General features: G+C 34.0%; 1 protein-coding gene across 3 annotated transcripts in view; it reads right to left on the reverse strand.

Annotated features, from left to right (window-relative positions):
• Window positions 1–2,489: 2,489 nt before the first annotated feature.
• The window catches only part of SNX13 (sorting nexin 13), a 67,424-nt gene continuing 45,155 nt past the window's right edge, over window positions 2,490–24,758 (reverse strand). The window contains exons 16-26 of one of the 3 annotated variants that reach the window (XM_084306844.1): window positions 23,297–23,334; window positions 19,613–19,682; window positions 16,939–17,078; window positions 15,052–15,159; window positions 14,041–14,151; window positions 13,176–13,337; window positions 11,948–12,019; window positions 9,654–9,799; window positions 7,847–7,915; window positions 6,600–6,712; window positions 2,490–6,080 (exon numbers count right to left, since the gene is read on the reverse strand). In XM_084306844.1, the coding sequence (XP_084162970.1) occupies window positions 5,833–6,080; window positions 6,600–6,712; window positions 7,847–7,915; window positions 9,654–9,799; window positions 11,948–12,019; window positions 13,176–13,337; window positions 14,041–14,151; window positions 15,052–15,159; window positions 16,939–17,078; window positions 19,613–19,682; window positions 23,297–23,334 (1,277 nt within the window). In that variant the 3' untranslated portion in view covers window positions 2,490–5,832. Of the gene's footprint in view, window positions 6,081–6,599; window positions 6,730–7,846; window positions 7,916–9,653; window positions 9,800–11,947; window positions 12,020–13,175; window positions 13,338–14,040; window positions 14,152–15,051; window positions 15,160–16,938; window positions 17,112–19,612; window positions 19,683–23,296; window positions 23,335–24,758 lie in introns of all 3 variants that reach the window. The other 2 variants (XM_084306843.1, XR_014619358.1) reach the window with 2 other exon arrangements.

Here is a 24,758-nt window from a genome sequence, read left to right on the forward strand (position 1 = left end):
AAATCATTCTATTTAATATTCTTAGTTTAATAAATTACTGGATTAGTTGGAAAGACAACTTAATATCCTACATGGTATCACCCATGAATTTTAGTTTTGTTCCCGATACCAGCAGCTGAAAGAGTCCAAACAGCTATCTACTGATTATTAGTGTGCTTCATGCAGTTCAAGATAACATCCTTTAGAGAATACATTCTTGGTAGTCTCAGTAGTCTCGAGGGGGAAAAAAAACAGCATGGATTCTGTAGCAAGTGAAGAAGTTAGCACAAATGTTAATACATGGAATCATTTTTAATAGCTCAGGTACTTCAGCAAGATTTTTTTCTGGTACGAGAACAAGCATGCATCTTGGTCCTAAAGCATCCTTATCATTGAAATTCAGCTTTGCAAGCTGTATTTATATCCTGTCCTGATAAGTAAGGATGTATTTAAAAGACATTTAACACAGCTGTTAACTGGAAGCCTCAGCAGCACTTAGAACCTACACATAAAAATAACTTTGGTGGTTTGTTTTTTTTTTTTTTTTTTTTTTTTTTTTAAATATGTGATATACAGGAGAATCTGGATCCATGTTTCCTTTCCCAGCACTGCAGAATGTCAGCAAAATTAATGAACTCCAAGCTGAGTGATACTGAAGTTCCACATTGCATTGATGTGATTACCCAAGACTGCAGAACAGTTCTGCACTCCTATCCTTTTCTCCCCCAAATACCTCTTAATGTTCTTATGTTAGTTTGTTTGAAATGTTTTGTATGAAGTCCTTGAAAACCAAGAGGAAAATGTTTTCCTTCATAATCCACCTTAACTTCACTTTCAAACTGAAAAATAAGAAACCTATAGCTTGCTAACATGAGGTGGCTTGTGCAAAGGAAGCTTTGTACTTATCCTAGTACTGGTAAAAAGAACAAGTTTTTCAAGTCCTAGCTATTTTGTACATGGAATAACTGGCTCACTCGCACAACAATCTTCCACATGTTCTGAATGAACAAATGTTCCCAATTCCCACAAGTTTCTCAGAAGCTCCTAAGATTCCAGTGCTAATTGAAAATTCTGTGTCTACTAATTCAATGCAGAATTACCGCATTTCTCAACCTCAAGCTGAGAAAATCCAGGACACAGTGACTGAAAAGATTACTTGGAATTTGCCTTTTAAAAGTGCTACGCTAAGAAAGACCAAGGACATTTTTGAAAACTATATTCCTTCCTCCCAATAAATAGCTCTTGATTTCCAGTAAATTCAGAATAATCTAGTTCTGTAGTTAAACCCAACCTCAGAATTAACTTATGTACCAGCTCAGTTTTAAAATGTCAAACAAGAATTCCAGTCAGCTCTTTCTAAACTAAATGTCAAATGATTTAACATGCAGATTTCCCCCATCCCAACCCCAACATGCCAGAGTAATTTAAAGAGACACAGCATGGGAAACAGTTACGTGAGATACTTACACAGAAATACTTACATACAGAAATATTCCAGCATATTGCTGTGTCCATGGTGGGGGAATTGCAGTGGCATAAATGTTTCAAAGTGTTCATGAAAAGAAAGCTTAATTTCTTTTTAAATCCTTAACAGAAGTAAACTTGTTGTTTCCATTATATAATTTCCTTACTTCCAAGAGAAAAAAACATGAAAATTGTAGTTAAATAAATCAAATGTAGAGTGATGCTGATTATCAAACATTATAAAATCTTCAGCAATCCTCACACATACACTAAACACCACAAACAATATAAACCAGATAATGTGATAGACTGGAGAATTAAATAAGCCACAGAGCCACAGGCACATATGACCCACATTTAACAAATGGCAGATACTTCTAAGAATTCATAAAAAAAAAAAAATAATATAATGGAGTGAGTTTCCTGCCATGAGATTATCCTAGGATAACAGCCTCAATAAATATGAATTTGCAACCAGTTAATGAAATTCTTGACATGTGTCTATATCCTGTAGCAACATTGTGCAAATTAGTGAAAACAGTAAACACTTTACCCTAGGGTCAAAGAACTAACATCTCTGTAGCTCAGGACATCTTTTTGATGAATGTGAAACAGCTGGAATAAATATATCAAGGGTAACAATTGTGCTCTCCCATGGTAGATCCAGCTGCTGCAAAAATAAACCCAGAAGGGAAAAAAAGCCAAATAGTTAAAAAAAAAAAAAAAAAAAAAAAAAAAAAAAAGCATGCCCCATATAATTACACAGTTTCTGTATATATTCTTTTAGAATACAGGACACTGGAAATGCTGATTGAAAATTAGTGTAGTGATACATTTGTTAAAAGTAAAACCAGTTTATAAAGCATTTTAAAATCAAGAAATTACTTTTTTTTTTTTTAAGCAGCACGTAACAGCAATATTTATCGTCAGTGATTTTTTCTTCTAGATCCGAGAAACATTCATACCTGCTAGTGAGAAAGTTATGTTTTTGTTGTGTTTTTTTGTTTGTTTGTTTTTTTTCAAATAAACAGTGAGACTCAAAATAATCCTGTTAATACTTTATTAGTGTATTTTTTTTTTATTTTTTATTTTTATTTTTTTAGCTTTGGACAGAACATAAATGCAAACTCCAAAAAAAAAAAAAAAAAAAAAAAAAAAAATCAGAGTCCTCAGCCTTCTAGTACAAGTGACCCTGGCAGTCTGTTTCACGTTCATTCTTTGTTACGGAAATGAGAGGATGGGGAAGGGAGGGAAAAAGCATCAATAGAACAATTAGGCACACAGCTGACACTTACTGTACAATGATATGCACAAGTAATTTATAACAGCTATATTCATGAGATGTGCTCTTCAGATTTTTCCCTTGTAATGTATGAGCTATGCTCACATGAGCAATGATCATTAAGAACAAGGGAATTAACAGAGGAGTAACAAATAAGACTTTTAAAACAAGTCTTTAAATAAACTAACGCAACAACAGAATGCAAAATTGTTTAGCTGAGAAGACATTTTTAACCTAGACTTCAAAACATTAAAAATTCATTTATTTTACAGTTATTCAAATACACATGCATTTAATGAAAATATTGCACAAAATTAAAATTTAGATTGTGGAATTCATATATTTTTATTTTGGTACACATTCTGGTAGCACTTAAAATTTACTGTTTAGTTCTAGCAAACACCAGCAGCACAAGCTTGAGGATGAACCAAATGAAAAATTGAATTGCTCATTTTCTCTTAAAAGTAATTAAGGCTAAAACAAGTGCATTTGTTGACAATGGCACAATTTTCAGCGGCCAGTCACAGCACCCAAAGGCCAGAAGATACACCCATAAACTTAAGTGCTGTATATTAACATTCAGTTTTGGAGACTTTATAGGATAACAGGCTGCATGGGTTGACAGGGCAGGTATTTTAAATCCTCAACAGGAAAACCACTTAAATAAAGATGCATACTAACTTTTAAACAAAATGTATTCATTTCTGATCATTCTTGCCAGCTAACAGGCACCACTGAATTAGGAAGCCACATTCTGTAATTAAATACAGAAGACAAAACTTTAGTACATATATACATATGCACACGCATGTATATAAATGTGTGTGTAAGTATATATATGTAATAAATTCATTAAGTAAAATGACTAACAAACACATTGTATTATGTTCAGTTCACATTCCTAAAGATATTATTTTATTTTTTTGTACAGAAATGTACCAGACAATTAAGAAAATCCCAAATTTGCACACGATCGCTATTCTCTTCATTTTTTTCATGGTACCTGCAGACAGAAAAGAGGCTCCACAGATTTGACAAAACAGTATTTAAACTTCCCATTTTCATACTGTATAACTAATTCAGTGATTTAAAAGATATAAATTAGGTTTGGTAGTATCAATGATATATTTACTATATCACCAAGAACAATTGCTGAATGATCTTTATCAGTCAGATATCAGGTATAACAGAGCATACCCTGACATCAGAGGAAGATACAGGCATGTAAACAATAGTAGCTGGCTATGTTGATTACTTCACACAAGAACTCAAGAATTTTGTTAAATTCAACAGCACTTAATCATCACACTTCTACAAAACCTGCAGAGAGGAAGGGGGAAGGATTCATACATATTTTCCAACTTGTCTTCCTAGAAATTATAAAAGAAAGGGATTTAATTTACAGTATTTAGTTCTGCAATAAAGAAAAAAACAAGTGCACTTGAGCCCATGCATACTGTATGAGAATGTTAACAGTACAATACGATCACCATTAAGTAGTATGATAAAAGGCTACATTGTGTGAATAGAGTCCATAAGAAAAAAATGTCTATATAGAGGCTTCAGTCAATTTAACTAGGTCCTTTAAGAGCTTTCTATCTTCTCTTAGAACACTTCCATAAAAAGTCTGTGTTCCCTCCTTGCATAAAAGGATCATTTGTTCCCATTTCGAGACAAATTGCTATAAAGATCCTTGATCAATAGCTATATCTTACCCTGTATTTAGTGTTCAGAAAAAAAATGGACTCTGCAGGATCTTTCTATTCACCTGAATAGTGGTGCTCATAAACAGCAGGGGACTATGAAAAAGAAAACACAAACTGAGAAATGCTGTAGCCAAACAGGATTACTCATGTTACTTTATTTTTAGTTGGACATAAATTATTTGATGAAACTAAACAGATGGATGTGGGGCCTTGATGTCAAATTTTTATTAAAATTTTACACTATGCAAAAAAATAAAAAAAATATTTAAAAAAATATTGTAGTTTTATCTCCTTTTTATTTTCATATATACACTGAGATGCATTCAGGAATTTCCAAATGTTTGCATATGACTAGTGAAATCTTTTATCTGTAAGGAACCAACTAATTCTAACATTTTTCCATGAGGCTTGCACACCCAAAGGTAAGGAATCCTTCAAGTGGGTAGGACAGTCTTTTACACCCAAAGTGTTTCAGATTTTAAGAGGGGAGTTGTGTGAGAATTGCTTCTTCATGCCATTTCCTCATCTTTTAACATGAGATGTCTATCCTCTTTGAAACATGTACCCCCTTCCTTCTACAACTATCATCTTGACATATGTTCAAATACACCAATTGAACATAAATATGATGCCCCTTCTCCACTGAAGTCACATGCAAAATGTATGCCAGGTGCTGTAAGAGCAGAGCATGGCCCTCAGAGCTACAGAATAATCAAAATAAAGGGTTTATTTCTACTGCACCTCTGCCTTTACTAAACCCCCGGATAGATGTTAGTTTATTTTTCAAAACATAAAAGGTAAACTTTATGTGGCATAAAAACCACATTACCTCAACTTTTCTTTAATAAATATACTTTTATGATGGGGGCGTAACTATATCTCCCCTCCCCTATGAACCTGCTGTTCCAGAGACAGCTTTTCATGTTAGCTCAGCCTTTACAGGAATGTTAAATAAGCCCTACGGAGTCTCAACAGCCATAAGGTAGAACAATTCCACCTGATTTTCACACATTGCACTATCTCCCAGTGCCAAAATATTATTTTCCTCCACTGTATCGCCATAGCTGTTGTGCTTCACTGAGACAGTCTGGCACTTTTCATTGCTGGCAAACATCAACTCAGGAACGGAAGGAATCAGCATTCTTATACAATGGGCCAGTATTCTTCTCAATGTTGCATGAAGACGCACCAAATCATTTAAGACACACGAACCCTTCTGGTAGTGGTTGAATTACAAGTGAAGATGAGAAGATCCACAGGTCTTACAGATGCATTAATAATCTAATATGTGACACTAAAAGACTGGTGCAGAAGTAACAGCATGTGAGTTTGAAGCCCCAGAGAATCTGCCCAAGTAATTAGTCCTGGACAAACATACACCAGCTTAATAGGTTTGAAGTGTCACCTTTTCTGCAAGGAAGGCGCTTGAGTAGTGTGTAGTCTCTGTTTGTACCTCTGCATCTGCTTTGACCGTGAATGCAGTTTGTTGAAGAGCTCATGGAACTTATTTTGTGGAAATAAGGTTTCTAAGAATCTCTCCAGAAAGACATACACCATTCTCTTATTCAGTTGAGTGTGCTGGAACATTTCAAAGACCCGAAGAATGCCTTTTCGAGTTGTCTCAGCGCCTATGATGTGCTTCAGCTCATCTACAAAAATAAAAATTACACATAAGTTCAAATCAAATTCTACCTGTTAACAACAAATTTAAACTGAATGTTAAGTCTTTTGAGTAATTTGTCTGGATTTTTCAAAAATTATGTCGCTTGAATTTTGAAGTGACAGTACCTCTGTTATAAATAGCATGAAAATACTAAAAGTTCTCTTATAGCCGAAATGATCTCCAAAAATTACTTCTTTCACACTGTATATGTGGAAAATATGCAAAAAATATGTATGCTTTTTTATAGTGAAATAATGCTGCATTGGAATACATATTTTTAATGTACTAAGCTTAAATTCTCTAGTGAAACTAAGTACAGGGTTGGTTCTAAGAACTACAGTTGCAAAGGTACCACATGTGAAGATTTTCAGTGCATTAACAATTAAAACCACTTTCATTTGGTGGTTTTAAATCAACATTTCAGTAAATCAACAAGAACACTAACATTAACACCACTACCACTAGATGGTAAGGACTATTTAGCTTCAAACACAAACCCACTTACCTGGCATTACCTCCAGTAATTTGGTCTTCCCTGCTACTCTTGTTCTCATTCTAATAGCTTTGTCTCTCCGCGGAACAGTCTCTGCTAAAATGCCATTGGGCCAAAAAGCATCTCTGTAACAAAAGCAAATCTGTCAAAATACATTAACATTTTAATCAAGTGAAAGGTTCTTTTTAATCCCTTCCAAGCTATCTCATAAAATAAATACAAGAAAGTAATTTATACAGAACTTCATACACTTTAAATATCAGAGCAGGAAGAAGAAAAGTGAAAAAGGAATAATCCAAAGTAGGAAGTATGATACACTCAATCTAATTGTGGTTAACTTCATGCTACTTTCAGCACAGGAACATCCAAATACCACATACTTGTTGCATAAAATATATGTAAAATTTGCTTTTACCAATCAGTCTCCATTGCCACTGACAAACTGTAGCCTTAGGTCTATTAACTGTTTCAACAGATCTCTGACAGAAGTTAGCCTATGAACACGCTAACTCTGAGATGAGGTCATTTCATTATACTGTAATGCCCCATGCAAAACACATACCTCTGTCTGAAAAGCTATTTTTTCCCTCAGTGAATGACACATTCTTTTTCTGAGTAAGACACACGTGTTTTTACTCAACTTTATTAAAGAATAACAGAGTATCTCTAAAGTATGACCCTTTGGCTAATAGGTTATCCTACTGTACATCTTTCACCCCACCCCACACCCCAAGAAAAAGGCAAGGGGAGGGGTGCTATTGCTCAACAGATTTTGCAGAAGCCATTAAAACTTCTAGAAAGAATATGATGTAACATACAGATTGTTCTATGAAGATCTCTGACAAATTCAAAGTCAGACTTTAGTTCAATTGTTCCATCTTGTATGGAACATGTATTAGCATAGATCTAGGGTTTTTAGTAGTAACAACTGCTTGCCTTTTAAGACTGGGTATGCACATGCCTTCATCAAGGTAAACAAGACACTTCATCCAGTCATATCCTGAATTCAGAGACATAACTATATCACAGCTGTTCAGGGCCAGTTAACAAAGAATTTTAAGGAAAAGGAGAAAACTGTAAAACATTTTTCTCCACATGACAAATACTTTCACTCACTTAAAACAATTAAGAAGCAGGACTTACTCAAACTGTATTTCTGTACAGTAATTTCCTCACACAAAACAAATGGAAGGGATACACAGATATTAGATATCAATTGACAAGCATTTTATATTTAACATATGTCATAAAAGACGTACCTGAAGCGTTTTACAGCATCTGCTACTTGTTCAGGAGATGTCATCCAGTCAACATGATCAACTATTTTCCTAAAATCAAAGCAACAAAGTCTCATTTTGTTGTTACAACAGAGAAAAAAAAAAAAAAAAAAAGCATAGCATTTTGATAAGCATTCTGGTGCAAACCAAGCATAACTTCAGCTTTTCTCCAACTCCATACATAGGTTCTATAAAGCTGCACATCAGGAAGGCAAACACCAATTCTCAAGATAAAAATCTAGAGCTCACTGATCACTCTTTGAACACTGCTAAAATTAAAGCCTTTTTCCATTTGAGCAAATACGTGATGACTAAGGAGGTTGGAAAACTGACATTACATCTTCAGTGTTATATAAATGTTCTGCTTGCAGAGTTCTCTTCATGAAGTGTTCTTCAAATTCTGTTTCTCTATGCAAAGAACTTACTTAAAATTTCAAATTATCCTACTTACGTATGAAGTTACTTTATAATCTTGAATACACATTTACTGATCACGAAATTTGACCTTCCTTCACCAACATATACACACAGCTCAATATTCAGATTTTGCACATTTACAGAAATGCTATAAACATCTGTGCATCCCAGGACTGATTTCCTAAACAAAATTTGTTTTTTAAACAAAAGTAAAAGCAGAACTTTGTTGCAGAATGCCATTACACTTTAAGGATCTGCAAACACAAGGTCTGACTGCTGAACCAGAAGAAGCTGTAAGCATCTGGAACAGTCCCAAATGCACACATCTCTGCACTAAGAAAGCTGCCGTCTGTGTACAAACTCAGCTAGTTTGTTATATCACAATCTGAAAGCAGCAAAATTGTTCACAGAGCTGTTCAATAAGGTAGAATGATTTTGGAAGCACAGGTCTCAAGATAATTATCATCTTCCCACTAGGAAGTATTTGAAAGCAATCCAGTGCTATATTATTACAATGCATCACCACTACTGGTACCATGAAAACTATATGAAATAGTGATAATGAAAAATATACTCATGAATGGTACAAAGTACTCTTTCAGTAATTTCCTCATCATAATAGAAAGCTACTTTTCACTGACAGAAATCAAAGTCTTAATTTATGGCCCCACACCAAATCAACAATTTAATGTCAATTAAATTGTTTCCAGAAGACTTTGTTCTTTATTTTTACTTACTTTTCAGAAACAAATGATTAGAATGGGAAACGTGGAAGCAGTAGAATTCTATGTTTGTATATTAACAATAAACATTAATTATTTAGCACTACTAATAGCATGTGAATGAAAGGGGTATGTCTGAATTACAGAGACACAATCATGGGATCCCACAGCATTGTTTTACTTTTCTCTCCTCCATCTTTTAAAGTGAGAGGAAAATATTAACATACCAAACTAAGTACAAGTTCACCCAACTTGATAATGCTAGTGTATCATTTGTAGCACCGAACAGATGAAACCAGAAACGGGGCAGAAAGTAATGAAGAGTATTAACAGCAAAAAGTATAATGTTAAAACACGGGTGAAAAAAAAATGTATACCATCAGTATTAAGTTGCATTCACAAAAGCCATGAACTCCATGTGAAAACTTTTGTGTAAGTACTCTGGCATGTAAGAGTGACCAGAACGGGTCTTTCAGCAACATTGTATGTATCACCTTTTTACAGCACATTTGCACTTCCTTTGCCAATCCTCTTTAAAGGGGAAGGCAAGAAGATATAAAACACAGTAGTTGAGCAATACCAAAAAGGATTTCTAGACACATTCTACATAGCTTTACTTACACAATAGCTCTCTAAAAGAAAAACAGTACCTGTTAATTGTGTCACCGTATGTTGCTCTAATAAGCTGTTGAAGCAGATTTTTTATATTTCTTCTTAACCACTGATTCCTTTCCTTTAAATCAAAGACTTCATCCATCAGGAGGAGCATTACTCTAAGTGGGATATTGTCATCCACCTGACCGAGTAAAAACAGGATCAATCAGTAAACTCATTTCAGCTCAAGAAAGGTACTTTTTTTTTTCATGGGACAAAAAAAATACTGAGTCCCCTATATTAGGATTTCAATAACTATGTGAAATTGTTTTTAAAGATGGATAGTGTACATTTGCAGGAACAGTCAACATCTACATTATTTTTAAAATATTAAAGTTTGAGGAAGTTTACTCAATTTTAGTAAGAGTATTAATTTTTCCTCCGTTATTACGTTTTATCCTACAGTAGCTGCTAATATTAGCTGCTAGCAACAAAGCCTGCTTATATGCCAAACTACAGCAATCTAAACTTTATGTTAATAGAATATCTTAAACCATTAGATAAAAATATAGCATTTGGAGTTAATGTATTGCACAGTACTACACAAAAGACCACAGTTGTTTATCTCAAATACAATGAATGTGATTTTTTGGCTCAGTCATTACCTAAACTTTATATTCATTATTAAAACTTTATAGAATAGCAAATTAAAAATTAAAATTATTTTACATCCTCAGAAAAACAAAGACTCAATACCTTTTCTGTGGTTTTGGATTAGGATTTTTACATTCCACATATAACCTTCATGGTTTCATGTACTGTTTTAAATCTGAAATGCTCTAACTGGAAGACTGGTTTCAGCAAGCGGTGCAACTTCACCTGTACTTTACTTGTGTTTGCACTACATTCTTAATGCTACCATTGAAGAATTAGCAAGACCTCACTACTACCAGAGAATTTTTATTTTACTTGGTGGGCTACACAGGTACATCTCACTTCAGAGTGAGTTTCTAAGGCTGGAACTGTGGTTAAGAGTACCAAGAACATTTTTATATACAAATGGAACACAGTGGATTCATCATTCATTCAGCTAGAGGTGCCACGGATCCACACCTCACTTTTACAGTATTGTTTCCCCTAGCTTAAAAAATAAGAAATGTAAAATCCTATTCAAATTGACATATTTTCGTCTGATTTACTGACTGTAGTTTGTGTAGAATTCATAGCAGTTCAGAACTGAAAGGTTTTAAAACATTTGAAATCTGCCTTTCAGAAACACATGATATGTTAACTTAGAAGCTATTAAGAATCGAAGCTCCTATTCACTTTACAGAAGATCAATGAAATATTTGCGGAAATGCTGCTCATATATTTGAACTATGTTATTTTTTCCCATGCAAAAATAGCAGCTTCAGGAGCATTAGAAGATACACATTTGTAATTACAGATTTACAGATAAATACTCTGATACAATGAAAAACAGTAAAGTAGAAAGAAAGCCTAGAAGAACAAATCTACGTTATTTGAGTAAAAATACATCTACCAAGCCATCATAGCAGTTATGCACAGGAAGACAAACTGGAATGCTTTGATGTGACTAAAAAACATGAAACATGAAAGGCAGAACAGGTGCAGACATATGACCATAGCAAATTGCATATAATCACTGGTAATCTTATGGCCTTTCTGTCCTACTTAAAGATGAAGGTTTCTTTTTTTTTTTTCTCTCCAATTGTTTTCACATATATGATCAATGTTTCAATCAAAACAATAGCAAAATACCATAGTTATGATAACATCAAGAGCTTAGACTTCACCATCAAGTTTCCTAATATTATTACCTCATACATTCAAAGTATCACATACTGAAAGTTTATTATTCAGGAATATATTAAGTCTTTTTTTTTTTTTTTTCTCCCCTCTCTTCAAAACATACCAAACACTACTTCTGATCCATTAAATGAATGCTCCCTAAAAGGTCACCTCAGAAATCAGACCCTATAAAAAGACAACTGAAATAATGTAACATAACATAACAGTTTGGTATCATACTACCATTGAACTGAAAGAAACTTGAAGAATAACAAAAAAAAGCATATATATATAAAAATAAAAATACAAAACACCAAAGCAGCGTCATGTGAATTTTAAGTTACTGCACTGTCATGAAAGCTATTTTAGTACTAAAAAATGATAATTTTAAAAGGGAGCATATCAGTTTCTTTTGTAAAAAATAAGTAGTTTTTAAGTGTTTATTTATCTGAAGATAAATACATTGCTTAACAAAGTAACTAAATCTTTAATTTGGTTTTAGAAGACTTATCATTGAAGGGACAAGTGTCAGACTCACATTGTCATCAATTGGTGCTGCAACACGGCAGTGGTCAGGATCTGAATAGGTTTTCTGGATCAAAGGAGGCACCTGCAATGAAATCAAAAATGTAATGTTTATGAAGGAAAATACTGTATGAAAATAAATCTGATTTATTGCTATTCTAACCAAAACAATTATGATAATGAAAACCAAACTGGCCAAAAGTCAGTTATATACTCAAATGGATAAACATAAAGCAGACCTTTTGTCTTCCAACAAATCAAGTCTTGCATGTATTCCCCAGTAGCTGCTGAAGTTATCAATACCATTCAGACAGTCCACATATTTTCCCAAGTGCCTAGCGCTTCAACTGAAAAACATCTATAAATCCATATGAGACTGACGCTTCTTTAGATAATTCCTCTTTATCACAAGAATTCCCATTGAGTATATCTGCAGATGTGCACACCAGGGAAGCTACCAGCAATGAGAAAGTCCAGAGGCGGTCATTCTCTCACATATAACATTTAAAAAAAACAAACAAACAAAAAAACAAAAACAACAAAACCATACAACACAGATTTGTTCTTCCCTTTGATGGTGTAAGGGTTAACTCATCTTGGTTACAGTTCTATATCTACCATAAATAACTGTTTTATTAATATAAAAATGTCCTGACCACAGGACCTTAGAGCAAGACAAGTAAAAGGGTAAGGGAAAAGAGGGCAAGATTACTACTTTACAGGACTTCTGGATAGCATGCCTTGCTACTACTCCACACCATTAAGGTGTTGTATTTAAGGAATACACAGGTAAGAAAAGATAACAGCTGTAGATGACAGGACAGGCAGAAAGAAAATTTGATTAAAAACAGAGTTCAGCAAGGAATAAGCAGAAAAGAAGCTCTCTCCTTATTCTAAGTTTCAATACATATGTTCTTTTGCTATTGAAAGAGGCAAATGCCGCAACCTAGTCTTATGAGAATGGAGGAGTATTCAGTTTTTACCAACATTATTCTTGTCCTGAATTAAAGGGTCCCTGCATAAATTTCATCTTCAAATATGTTACATAATACCAAAGAGAACTCTACATTTGTGTTATAATGACTGCTGAACCTTATTAGAAGTGCATAGGTATAAAACAGATTACTTTCCTGTCTATTGATGTAACTTTTCATTATAGCACACAACGTGAGTTCAAATGACTTGATAGCTAGTCTCCTATTAATTCACTAGTACGCATTAACTACCAAATATTTTCTTACCTTGAAAAATGATTGCTTTATGTCTTGTCCCAATCTCTCTGACATTTTACCCATGTTGTCTGACATTTTAGTCATTCCCTCTGCCAGGCTGTCAGGGAGAGACTTGACTGCATTTGATACATTTCTCATAGAGTTACGCAGTGGGTTTACAAATGTGTCCATCTGAAGGGGAAGATGTTTAACCAGAATAGTATAATGTGTGAGGACACTAGTAAATTAATACACTATGAGAAGTATCACATTGTTCTAGAGAACAATAAAATAAGGAACAACTCCAGTTGCTTAAGTTCATTACAAAATGCAGCAAAATGCAGAGACTAGCCAACAGTTCTCTGAACATTTCTGGTAGCTTAACAAAAAGGATGGACAGCTCAGAGCTCTGAATATGATCAATGGCTCTGAATGTTTACAATTAAACACACAGCAGCTGCTTCTGAAGGGAAATGCATTTCATCTTTTCGGCTGAAGAGTGGACAGCATGGTAACAACAGCAAATACAGAGCAAAGATTTGAAAAAGGATATTAGAAGGAATGAGACTAACAAAAAAAATCACAGATGTCACTGACAAAGTAATTTGCAACAAAAACATGTTTTATAAACTCTTAGTGCAATACATGGTCCCCAATTCAAAATTTTGATTTTGTTGTCATACAAATAAATGTACCTGCTATAGAAATGGTACATTTTTGGTTCTGTGTACCCTGAAATACTACATTAATCACAAATACTGAAACAGCTCACTTGAAATCTTTTTTGAAAGTTCTATAAAGCTGCTTAATATTGGTTAAATATCTCCATTTAATACAGTCATCACACTAATAAATGCTCTACTAAAGTTTCCCTAATAGTGCAAAACATTCTTACCTTCCGTGCAAAATCTCCCTTCCCTTTGCTGTAGGCTTTATTCTCCAGGAAGTCATACACATAATGGGCTAGAGCTGGAGAAGCTTTCATCATTTCAGGATTTAACAGGAGCTGAGTAAAATATTGTTGAAGGGCACTTTTTAGTTAATTATGAAAAAGGTCATGCCGTTTAGTAAAAGTTTACCATGCCTAAAAACACCATATCTTGCAATGTATTTTTTCATTTATTCTCTGTTTTAATCTTTAGAGTAGTGTTGGAATGAAATTCAATCTGCTGCCTGGTAATTTCTATAATTTTAACTTATATGTTAATTATTACATCTCACAGAAAAATACATTTTCATTATTTATTAACATGTCCATCAAGTCAGTCAACAGAAAGTCCCTGTGAAGTCATAGCTAGGCCTTATCTGAATGAAGAAGTTGTGTGTTTCTGCTACTGCGCAGAGTGGGTGCTGTGCCTATCCTACGCAATGGCACAGGAGAAAGTAACCACAGAAATGAGTGCAATGAAAGAAAGTTAAGTGGTGTAGTGCTCAAAAAAAAACCAAAAAAAACACACACCACACAACACAGCTCAAGGGGAATGAGGGCAGAAACAGCTGAGAATAAACCAAAAGAGCACAGAGATGGCCAACTGACTAGATAATAATAAGTTTAAACTTCTCATGTTATACTGTTGAGTATTTATCTCCATGATTTATTTGGATTAATTCTGTTAGAAAACTATCTGAATTTTTAGATAGCATTAGCTCAAAACTGAACTCCTGAACCTTCCTGTACTAATATTAGGAAGTACTTATGACGTTTCTATGAAATTTCTGTTTATTCAAAATTAAATTTGGCATTTAGTTTCAGCTGGAACACTTACAACAGCATTTTGTTTCGTGCTTTAAAAAAAAAACAAAAAAAAACCACACACCACCAACAAAAAATGCTAGCAAGTTATCTACCTTAGGGAAAAAAAAAAAAAAAAGAAAAGAATGTCAACCAAAAGACGTAACAGCTTACCTGCAAATATGCATTTAAATCTTTTTTCCTCTTTTCCAAGAATTCTCTGTCCATATTGTTAAATGTCTTTTTGCCAGGAAGTTTCAGTATATTTGCCAGATTTTCAAACTAGAAAAAAAAAAAAAAAAGATAAAGATTTTCATTCTGTGTTCAAAGGAGGTTCTAATCACCATGTAACCTCAGAAATTATAGGAGTCATTATTTCACATCACCTGTTCTCATCCACCATATAATACCTGGCAAATAATTTCTGCATCAAGACCAGAACTCAGGCACCCTGGAGATGCCAAAATGAAGGTAGGCTGTCAAGAACAAGTACTTGCAAACTCTTGGGACAGTCAAGTGCAAAATTTAATTTCCAAACATACCAAGTGATATTGAGCTTCGAAATACAGACATATGCTAGATTAGTCTACAAGTTATTCATATGTCATCACACCTGCTCAAAAACACCGGATTCAAGATTATCATTATTATTTGGGCAGAAGTTGGTAAGGTTATGACTATACATCAAGATAACTTGTACATCTTCCTAAAAGATCTCCAGTGAGTCTTCATTGGAGCTTTTCAATACTAAAAGGTGGCTTATAAAAAAGATGATGAGCAACTTTTTGCTCAGGCAGATGGTGACTGGACAAGGGGGAATGGTTTTAAACTAAAAGAGTGGAGATTTAGATTAGGTGTTTGGAGGAAATTCTTCACTGAGAGGGTGGTGAGGCACTGGAACAGGCTGCCCAAAGAAACTGCAGATGCCCCATCCCTGGAGGTGTTCAAGGCCACGTTGGACAAGGACCTGGGCAATCTGATCAAGTGTAGAGACACCACCATGGCAGGGGGGTTGGAACTAGGTGATCTTTAAGGTCCTTTCTAATTCAAGTCATTCTATGATTCTGGGAATTCAGTACTTTAAAAAAAAATGACAACTTCAATTTAATTTTGGATTGGGTGCCTATTTCTCACCCCACAAAAAAAAAAATAATAATTCCTGCCCTTTCTATTAATTTTATATAAAAAATTCTAACATTTATCCATAAGATGTCAATAAAAGTACCTCAGACATGCACACAAGAAAGTTCAACATACTGGTGACATTGTTGTGTCTGCAAACTCAATAAGAAATTCGATTTTACTTTCAAAACAAAGCAATACTGTTGGGAGTTTCGGAGATGCTACAATGAAGCACAAAAATAAGATCAGGTAACCCATACCTGTTTCACCAGGTCAGGGATTACTATTAATTTTAATTCAATTTTGAAAAAAAAAATCAAGAGAAATACAAAATCTTAGGTTTTACTTTGTACTTCAGTGAATTACAAGCATCTTGCACATTTTTTTTCTTTTATTTAAGGATAAGTTAAGAACATGAGCATACACGTATATCAAATAAAAGAATGTCTAGCAGTACACTGAAATGCCAACATCTGTCCCTTCTGAAACCCACCAACCCTTAACATTTTGCTTAAAACCTAAATATGTATTTTCCAAGCTGAGTTTTTATTTCTTAATCTCTGTGACAAATATAACAGATGAACTGTGCCACTGTTCCAGACCAATAGCACAAACATTTCACAGTAAAACTTAGGAAAGGGAAGAAAAAAACCAAGTTTATTTAGTACCATATCCTTTTATTAAAGCAATCTAATGCCTCAGCATCAGGAACTAAACAGGTGCACCTGTAAACTGCTTTGTACAAATAACTTATTATATTAATGACTTAAAAGTATACCTTAATGCAAAAATAATGTAGAGCTGGAACTCTTGATCTTAACTCACTTTGAGAAAGCCAATACTTATGCCATACCATCACACAGGAAAAAAAAAAAAAAAAAAAAAAAAACAGAAACACCTTTCAAAGAAACCTTCAAGGATTTCTGTGAGACAGATTACCTGCTCAGTGATCCTCATATGAAAGTCGTGAAAGTCACTGTAACGCCGATATGTCTTCCATGTCTCTTCACTGTTTTGATTTCGCCGATGGACTGTGATAGCATACAGTGCGTATGTCTTGCCATGGTCATTACACACGCCTGCCACAGCATATGGGTCATAGTCAGCATAGACTAGTAGTTTGAAAACAAAAACAAAAAAAAGGAACAAACAGAAAGAAGGAAGACGAGAGGACACAAACGTGAAGTAAAGAAATGTCTGAAATGACAGACTTGAGAGACTAAAATGGACGTGCAAGCAGAAGAGTAAGCCATCCCTTTATTCAAAACACCGCATAAGTGGTACCCCTCCAGAAACTTAAGTTTAATTTATAGACATTAAGTAGCCTTAAAGATTGGAGCTTGTCTATCACATGCAAAACATGAAAAAAAGAAAAAAAGAAAATAAAAGAACAGGAAAGGTTTCAACACTAAAGAATCGAGAACAAATCTTTTAAAAATAATTTTAACCTAAAGAATTCAAGGTACAGGTGAAAGACAACTATGAAACCAAATGAAATTCCAGTCTGCAAAGTACTCGCTAATTATATTTTTTTAAAGCCTGCAAATACAGAAAGAATGTACTAACACCGTAAGCATTCAGTTCTGTTACTAACATCAGCAGTTATTAGCTACAAGATAGAAAATAACCTCCCTACGCTATTTCTCAGTCAAAAGGAACTATATACACACAAATATACACAAATGCATGCCTTCTGCATGTATGCGTACATATATGTACTCTGTGTATGTGTACACATGAGCACTCAATTTGATTTCTCCATAAAATAAATTGAAAGAGACCCTTATCTGAAATAGAAAGAAACATCTTTTTTTCCTCATTGAGTATTTAAATTCTCTCCCACATTCCTCCCATCCCCATACAGAATTTTTCAAAAACTTCAATTTAAACTACAGACTAACTTAAAACAAATACTGCATACACTGCACACATTTAAATTAATGTGCTGTAACTCTAATTATTGAGCCATAAGCTCGTTGAAAATACTTCTTGATTAAGTTCTGTGAGTTTGTTAATGCATTTGTGCTCCATACACTTTTCTGCCAAATCGTCAACTCTAACCTCGTGACATCTTTGAAAAGCAAGGCTGATGCCTAAGCAGCCAGTGAGTATCCCTAGAGTAGGGGCAGCTGCTGACAATGCAAGAGTTACATGTTAACAAAATGGAAACCAGTAATGTAGCATCATCAGCCTTTTCTTTGGTATCTACCCTCTAGAAGAATGATGAGTACTGAAACCCAAGAGAAAAGAGATAAGCCACGGCCCCATAAGCACTGAGCAAACCTTATCTTCTAAGCTTACACTGACCACTCTGCCATGCAGCCACCACACCACAGCTCAGGGACACTGCAAAGCCAGGAGTGGTAGAAAAAGAAAGAAGCAGCTCTGAGAAGCCCCTACATTGTTTCTTCTAAACCAGTACTTATTTTACAGCACAAAGCAAACTGAATGCTCAAAAATTAAGGAGAAGATCTCACGTACTACCAACAAGCACAGTGAAAGGTAGTGAACAGCATATGAGTGCTGCCTGTAACATCCAGAAGGCAAAGACTTCTTTCTTGCTCAAATATAAGGTGAAGAGAAAGGAGACATCCACTTTAATCCTATCTTACAGTATGCACATGTACAAAACCCACAGTTCAACTGGAGTATTATGGACTGACAGTAAGGCTGATAGTTATCAGTATGTGCTGCTAGCAGATAATAAATTTTAAATAATTTCTGTGGGGTTAGGTTATCTTTTTTTTTTTTTTTTTTTTTTTTTAAGATCAAAACAATGAAACTTTTAAGTTTAATTCAGAAAATAAGTAATGTTTGCAATTGCAAAAAAAATAAAAATTTGTGATTCTTAACTTTTAAAATATTTTTTCCCCTTTTCTGAGGGCTGACTACACTGCATGGATTGTACCATGTTCTTGCACTGGGTTTGAATAATAGAGTTTAATTAAAATGTCAATGAGTTGAATTCACAGCTTATGTCCACTATATAAATGCAAAGTTTTAAAAGTCTATTGCATAAAAAACTCCACAAAACAAATATCTGAACCGACAAATTAATTTCCTAGTGGAATCTTGTTGAAGTAGAATATTTGTAAATAATACCTGATGTTTATTATTTGCTCTCATGTAATACATTTTTTAACTTAATTCTAAGCAAAAGTTTGCTAAAACCAAAAGTGCCACCACTACCTAAAATTAAGCTAAGTCACTCACAAATAAGAGAGAATTATGGGGTGACATAGCAAGAGAAGTAAAAACAGTCAACAATTCAGATGATGTGACTAGAAAAGGAGTTCACTTTTAGAATTTGTTCTTTAAATAACTGTAAAAATAAATACTACTCAATATTAAATTTAACAATTATTCACAAACAGGAAAAATAATAATGCTACAAACAGTAAGAATTAAATCACATTTTAGGTATGGATATACCATCTACGAGCTAAACATACTAATTCTGTATGGAGTTCCATTACATGGACCTAAAGGGAAATATGAATTCAAATGTTTTATGATGTTAAGAAAAAAAGTTTCAGATTTCAAGGGCCTGTAATACTAAAAAAACTCAAAATAAATGTTGGAAAAAAGCAGACATTGTAATGGATTAACTTACCAGTATCTGAGATGTATGCATGGAGTTGAACTGTCTCATCAGAAGAGACATTTGATAGGTCATCTAAGGACTGCATGGTGGGGGAGAGAGGGGAGAAGGAAGAAATGGTCAAGAGAGAATAAGATCATGGACACATCTCATTTGAGAGATGTTTTTTGATCATTTTAATCAATTTTCAAACTTTCAGTTCAGCATACACTAATAACTTAATGCCCTGTAATAATGAAGCTAAGTTTTTATTACCTGGCTACCAAACCGTTTTTTTTTTTTTCCCCACAGCCAATAGGGCCCTTCATTTCCCTCACTCCTCAGTTTCATGTAGTTTGCGGACCACTCTAATATATTTCTACTTTCACTTGATATCTCAGTTTTAATAGAAGTACAGACACAAACAGTCTTTCATTGAAAATTTCATAAAAAAAAATGCAAAAAAGAACAGCTAGAGGGATACAAATGTGTTATAACAGATCTTTTGGTTTTATCTTTATACTGTTCTGTTTCTTTCAAATTACACAAAAGCTACAGTGCAGTAGAAGTTTAAAAATTTCTCTACTCTATGTAAAAAACAACGGTTTCCTCAGGAATATTTTCCCATGTGACAAATAAACAGGCACACCCTTAGGTTAACATCTGTCTCCCTGTTCAGCAATTATTTGTGTGCCCACGAGGCCAAGAAGGCCAATGTCATCCTGGTCTGCATCAGAAATAGTATGGCCAGAAGGACTAGGGAAATGTTGTCCCTCAGGACTCAGCACTGGTGAGACCACACATTGAATATTGCGTTCAGTTTTAGGCCTCTCACTACAAGAAGGATATTGAGTTGCTCAAGCACATGCAGAAGAGAGCAACAAACCTTGTGAAGGGACTAGAAAACAACACTTACAAGGAGCAGCTGAGGGCACTGGAGTTTAGTCTTTAAAAAAAAAAGGAGCCTGAGGCCTCTTCACTCTCTACAGCTGCTTGAAAGGAGATTGCAATGAGGACAGTGTCTGTCTGTTCTCAGAAGAAAAATGAAAGGACACAAGGAAACTGTCTCAACTTGCAACAACGGAGGTTTCAATTGGATATTACAAAGAATTTCTTCACAGAGAGTGGGCAGCCCAGGGAAGTGGTGGAGCACCCATCCGTGGAGGTTTTTAAGAGACATGTGGATATTGCACTAAGGGACATGGTTTAGTGGTGGGACTTGGTAGGTCAGGTTGACAGTTGGATGTGACGATCTCACATGTTTTTCCAACCTAGATAATTCTATGACTCTATAAGATGGAGGAGTTATTACAGAAGGTAAATAATAGTCAACTGCTCTAATACTTTGTTTGCTATGAAATATTAACGTTAAACTACTTTTATATGGTTTTGTTTTGTTTTTAAAGCATCATTGATTATTGTTTTCCTGCCTCCCTACATTACCAACCCAACTTTTTTTTCCTTAAAACTGCATAGGGTTCAAGCTAATTAATGATCTCCAGAAGCTCAACCCAGACATTTCTGCTGCCATTCAGGGTCTTGGGTGTAATACCTGTGTAATTGCTTCTATTTGTTCAATGCACAAAGAATATATAAAGTTCACATTATGGATGCATTTAGATGAAATCTGCAAGAGCAAATATTCTACAATTGTTTTATACCACAGTATGCCCTACTAGTCTAGTTTAGTAGATGAATGTGTCAAATTAAAGGCAAAAATTAAGGTATAATTTTTAAATTTTTAAACTTTTAAACTTTTTTTTTTAAACTTTTAAACTTTTTTCCTCAAAACAGCCTCTTTCAAATGCATTCCTAAATGAAGGTACAGGAGATAAATTTTAAAATGGAAACTTTAGCAAACACTCAACTTCTGTAGCAAAGTATTATACAGAAGAAATTTCTGCAAATAATTGAAATGGTTGAGACTTTTTTTTTGAGATAAAGCAACAGACAGATTGCATTTAGTGTGCCCCAATATCTTTGACATGAGGTACATTTGCAGGAACAATTAAAAATGCACATATATTAAACGCACACAAATTAAATTAAAATGCAAAAATATCACACCACAACCTAATCTTTTTTAATGCATTGTCATTAGGTGAAAGTACAGACATTCCCTGACCTTTAAAGTAACCTTTCCAAGGTCTATTTTTCTTCATGTAACTAACTAACACAAGGGAGCTATACTATTTATACAGAAGTTTACTTTTGATGTGGAATTGAGCCAGGAAAAACTAATCTACCAGTATTCAAACACCTGTAAAAGCACTGAAAACCCCAAACAGCCCTAAATAATAAGGACTACAGAAAGCAAAAGTTCTGCATAAACAGGGCTTCGTTAGGCACTTCTGCTAGAATGTTTTTCACTCTTTATAAAAATAGTAAATGTTGTATTAGGCAACTATACTTTTCAGAACAATAACAACAAAAATCAAGACTTGGACAAGCATCTTATGCAAATACCTACTTATATTGCAACAGTACTTGATAAAGGCTTTAAGACTTTCTAGTTTAGTTTGGAAAAGCCAAAAAATTAAGCAGGACATAAGCGCTTGCTAGATGTGCTATAACAAAGAAAGCCCTACCCCATAATATAGCATTCTGATATGTCAGGCTAGTTCTAGAAAAAATACTTGAGACGTTTTAAAGATCTTTTTAAGAGAACAGTCCATTGAAAGAATCTCTTCTGAAATGTTATCAGCATTGTATGCAAATTTATAAAAATTTAAAAAAACATAAGTTTTATTTCTGCATCAAGAGGATTTTGTGTAAGTTCCATCTGCTGAATCTTATCTTGTTTGTGTTTTTGAAATAAAAAGAGAAAAACAATAGAAAATATCCCAGCTTAAAAAAAAAAAAAAAAAAAAACTACATGGAAACATGTTTAGATTGAGAGTAAATGTATTCAAACTGTATTACAAAATTAATTATATTCCTCTGCATGCTAAGCATGATCTGGCTAATACACAGGAACTCTTAAGGAGCTACATAATCCTCCAAGAACGAATTAGAAGAACCTACGAATTACATGAGCCAGGAAATTGCATGCAGATTGCAAGCCTTTCTAAAACTATAAGACTTTCAAAAATACTCTCACATGCACCATCGAGCCTTGCTTATCTTGTGTCTCAGTTAAGAAGAAACAAGTAAGAGGGAGGGAAGGAAACGCTTAAAAAAATGTTTAAAAAATTAATACCAAAATGCGAACTTGAAAATGGTCAGAATAGGAAACAAAGATTCATATTTTGAATAGGTAAAATCCAGATACTTGGATGTTTCCAAATCAAGTCCTAATTCAAAAAATTATTAAAAATGCAATTAAATGTCTTGTTTTAGGGTCTATTGGAATTTAATCCTTTGAGATTTCAATATTAAAGGATTTGTTTTCACCTATTATTACCCAACTCTAAAATTCATGTCTATTTATAAAAAGAATAAGGAAGTACGTTTTGCTTAAGTTTACTGTAGTCTACTGATACATTCATTCTGTGAGAAACTATGTAAGAAATTCATTAAATCCAGGGAAAAGTACAAAGAGGACAGTTTTATCTTATGGATTAAGTGATCCCTTATGTGTCTTTCAATTTGATTCAAGAGCAAGGCAAATTTTTTCAGAAAACAAACTGCAACAAAGTAACCCCCCTAATAGTAACATAATTTAAACTATTTTATAACACTTTCTCTACTATTGGGAAGAGGAAAAAAAGTACGTACCAGATTTATGCTGCCAGTAGGAGACCCATTAAAGGATTCTAGGAACAGTGAGGAAGGGGAGAAAAAAAAAGTGAAAACAGGTTAGAAAATTTTCTCCAATACAGGGCCCATATAGAAAAAATAAAAATGTGAAGCCAAAACCTTACGGAAAATTAAACAAGTGTACAACAGTTGTACCTGACATATAAATACCTTCAGTTTCCCAAAATGACATCTAAATGGAGATGTATGGAAGTTTATACAACTATAGATATGAAATAAATGTTCTCTGGAGTGTTTCTTTTTCACTTTAAGCTTGTATCACCACATGAAATTGCTTCACTAAGGAGTCAGTGTAATAGCTGAACGTTTTCCATCAGATTGATGTTTCAGTTAATGAAAAAACTATTTTAGTTGCTGACTTCTTTGGGACCACACTACACTCAAATACTCCCTACCGCCACTAAAAAGAAGTCTGGAGTGACAAAATGGTTCCTAGCTTTGTTAGAAATCAGATTTAAAAAACAGTAATAATTCATGCTGGATATTAAAATGTTCTTCAATTGAACTGATTTTTAAAATAGAAAAAAAAAAAAAACGTACTTCGATTCAATACGCACTGTAACCTGGTAGCAATTTGACCCAAAAGTGTTCATAAGAAAAAGCACTAAGACTTGAGAGTGCTTAAGGAAATAGAACAAAAAAAGGTCAAGAGTTAAGCTAACTGTAGTAACAAGATATACAAAAACAATTTAATTAACATAAGACTGCTAAATAATTTGCTCAGAAAGGATGCATTCTCTGTTTTGTCCACTATGTCTAATAAAAACAGACAGCATACTAAAAAGACACAGAAACTTTTGAGAAAATGAGGATACCTGACCTTAACAACAACAAACTTAAAGAAAAACTCTTCTCCCCTTCCAGGATAATATGGATAGAAAGGACAAGCCATGTTAACATTCTCAAAGTGAAATAGAGCTAGTATTTCTATCACTCTCACCCTAACAGGACAAAAAATAGCTAAAGATAGTGGTTTGTGTTGTCAGCAGTGCACTTAAGATTACTAGCAAGCAACCAAATGCTGGTAAATGATGCTAGCAGCAAATTCCAAAATACTACCAGGCAGCATGTATGTTTTCTTTAATTCATCATGCAGTTTGCCTAATCTCAAAAAATAAATAAATAAATAAATAAAATTCCCATGCTCTCTGATGGACAGATGCAGGGAAAATCTGCTTTCATCCTTTCATCCCTACTCACTCTTAGAGTGAATTAGTTTTTTATTCCGTTATACAATTTATACAGCTTCTTGTTTCTAGTAGCAGGACTGCATCCAATATATTAGCTACTTCATTAAATTACACATTCAAAGGTATTAATTTGTGAATAACCTGACCTGTATCTGATCCAAGACAGATTTTGTCAGAGTTCTCTGGGATTTGTTAAAGAACTTAGAAGACCAAAAAAATCCCAACATTAC

This window comes from Netta rufina, assembly GCF_964035555.1.
Source record: "Netta rufina genome assembly, chromosome: 2".
NCBI classification, from domain to species: Eukaryota; Metazoa; Chordata; class Aves; order Anseriformes; family Anatidae; genus Netta; species Netta rufina.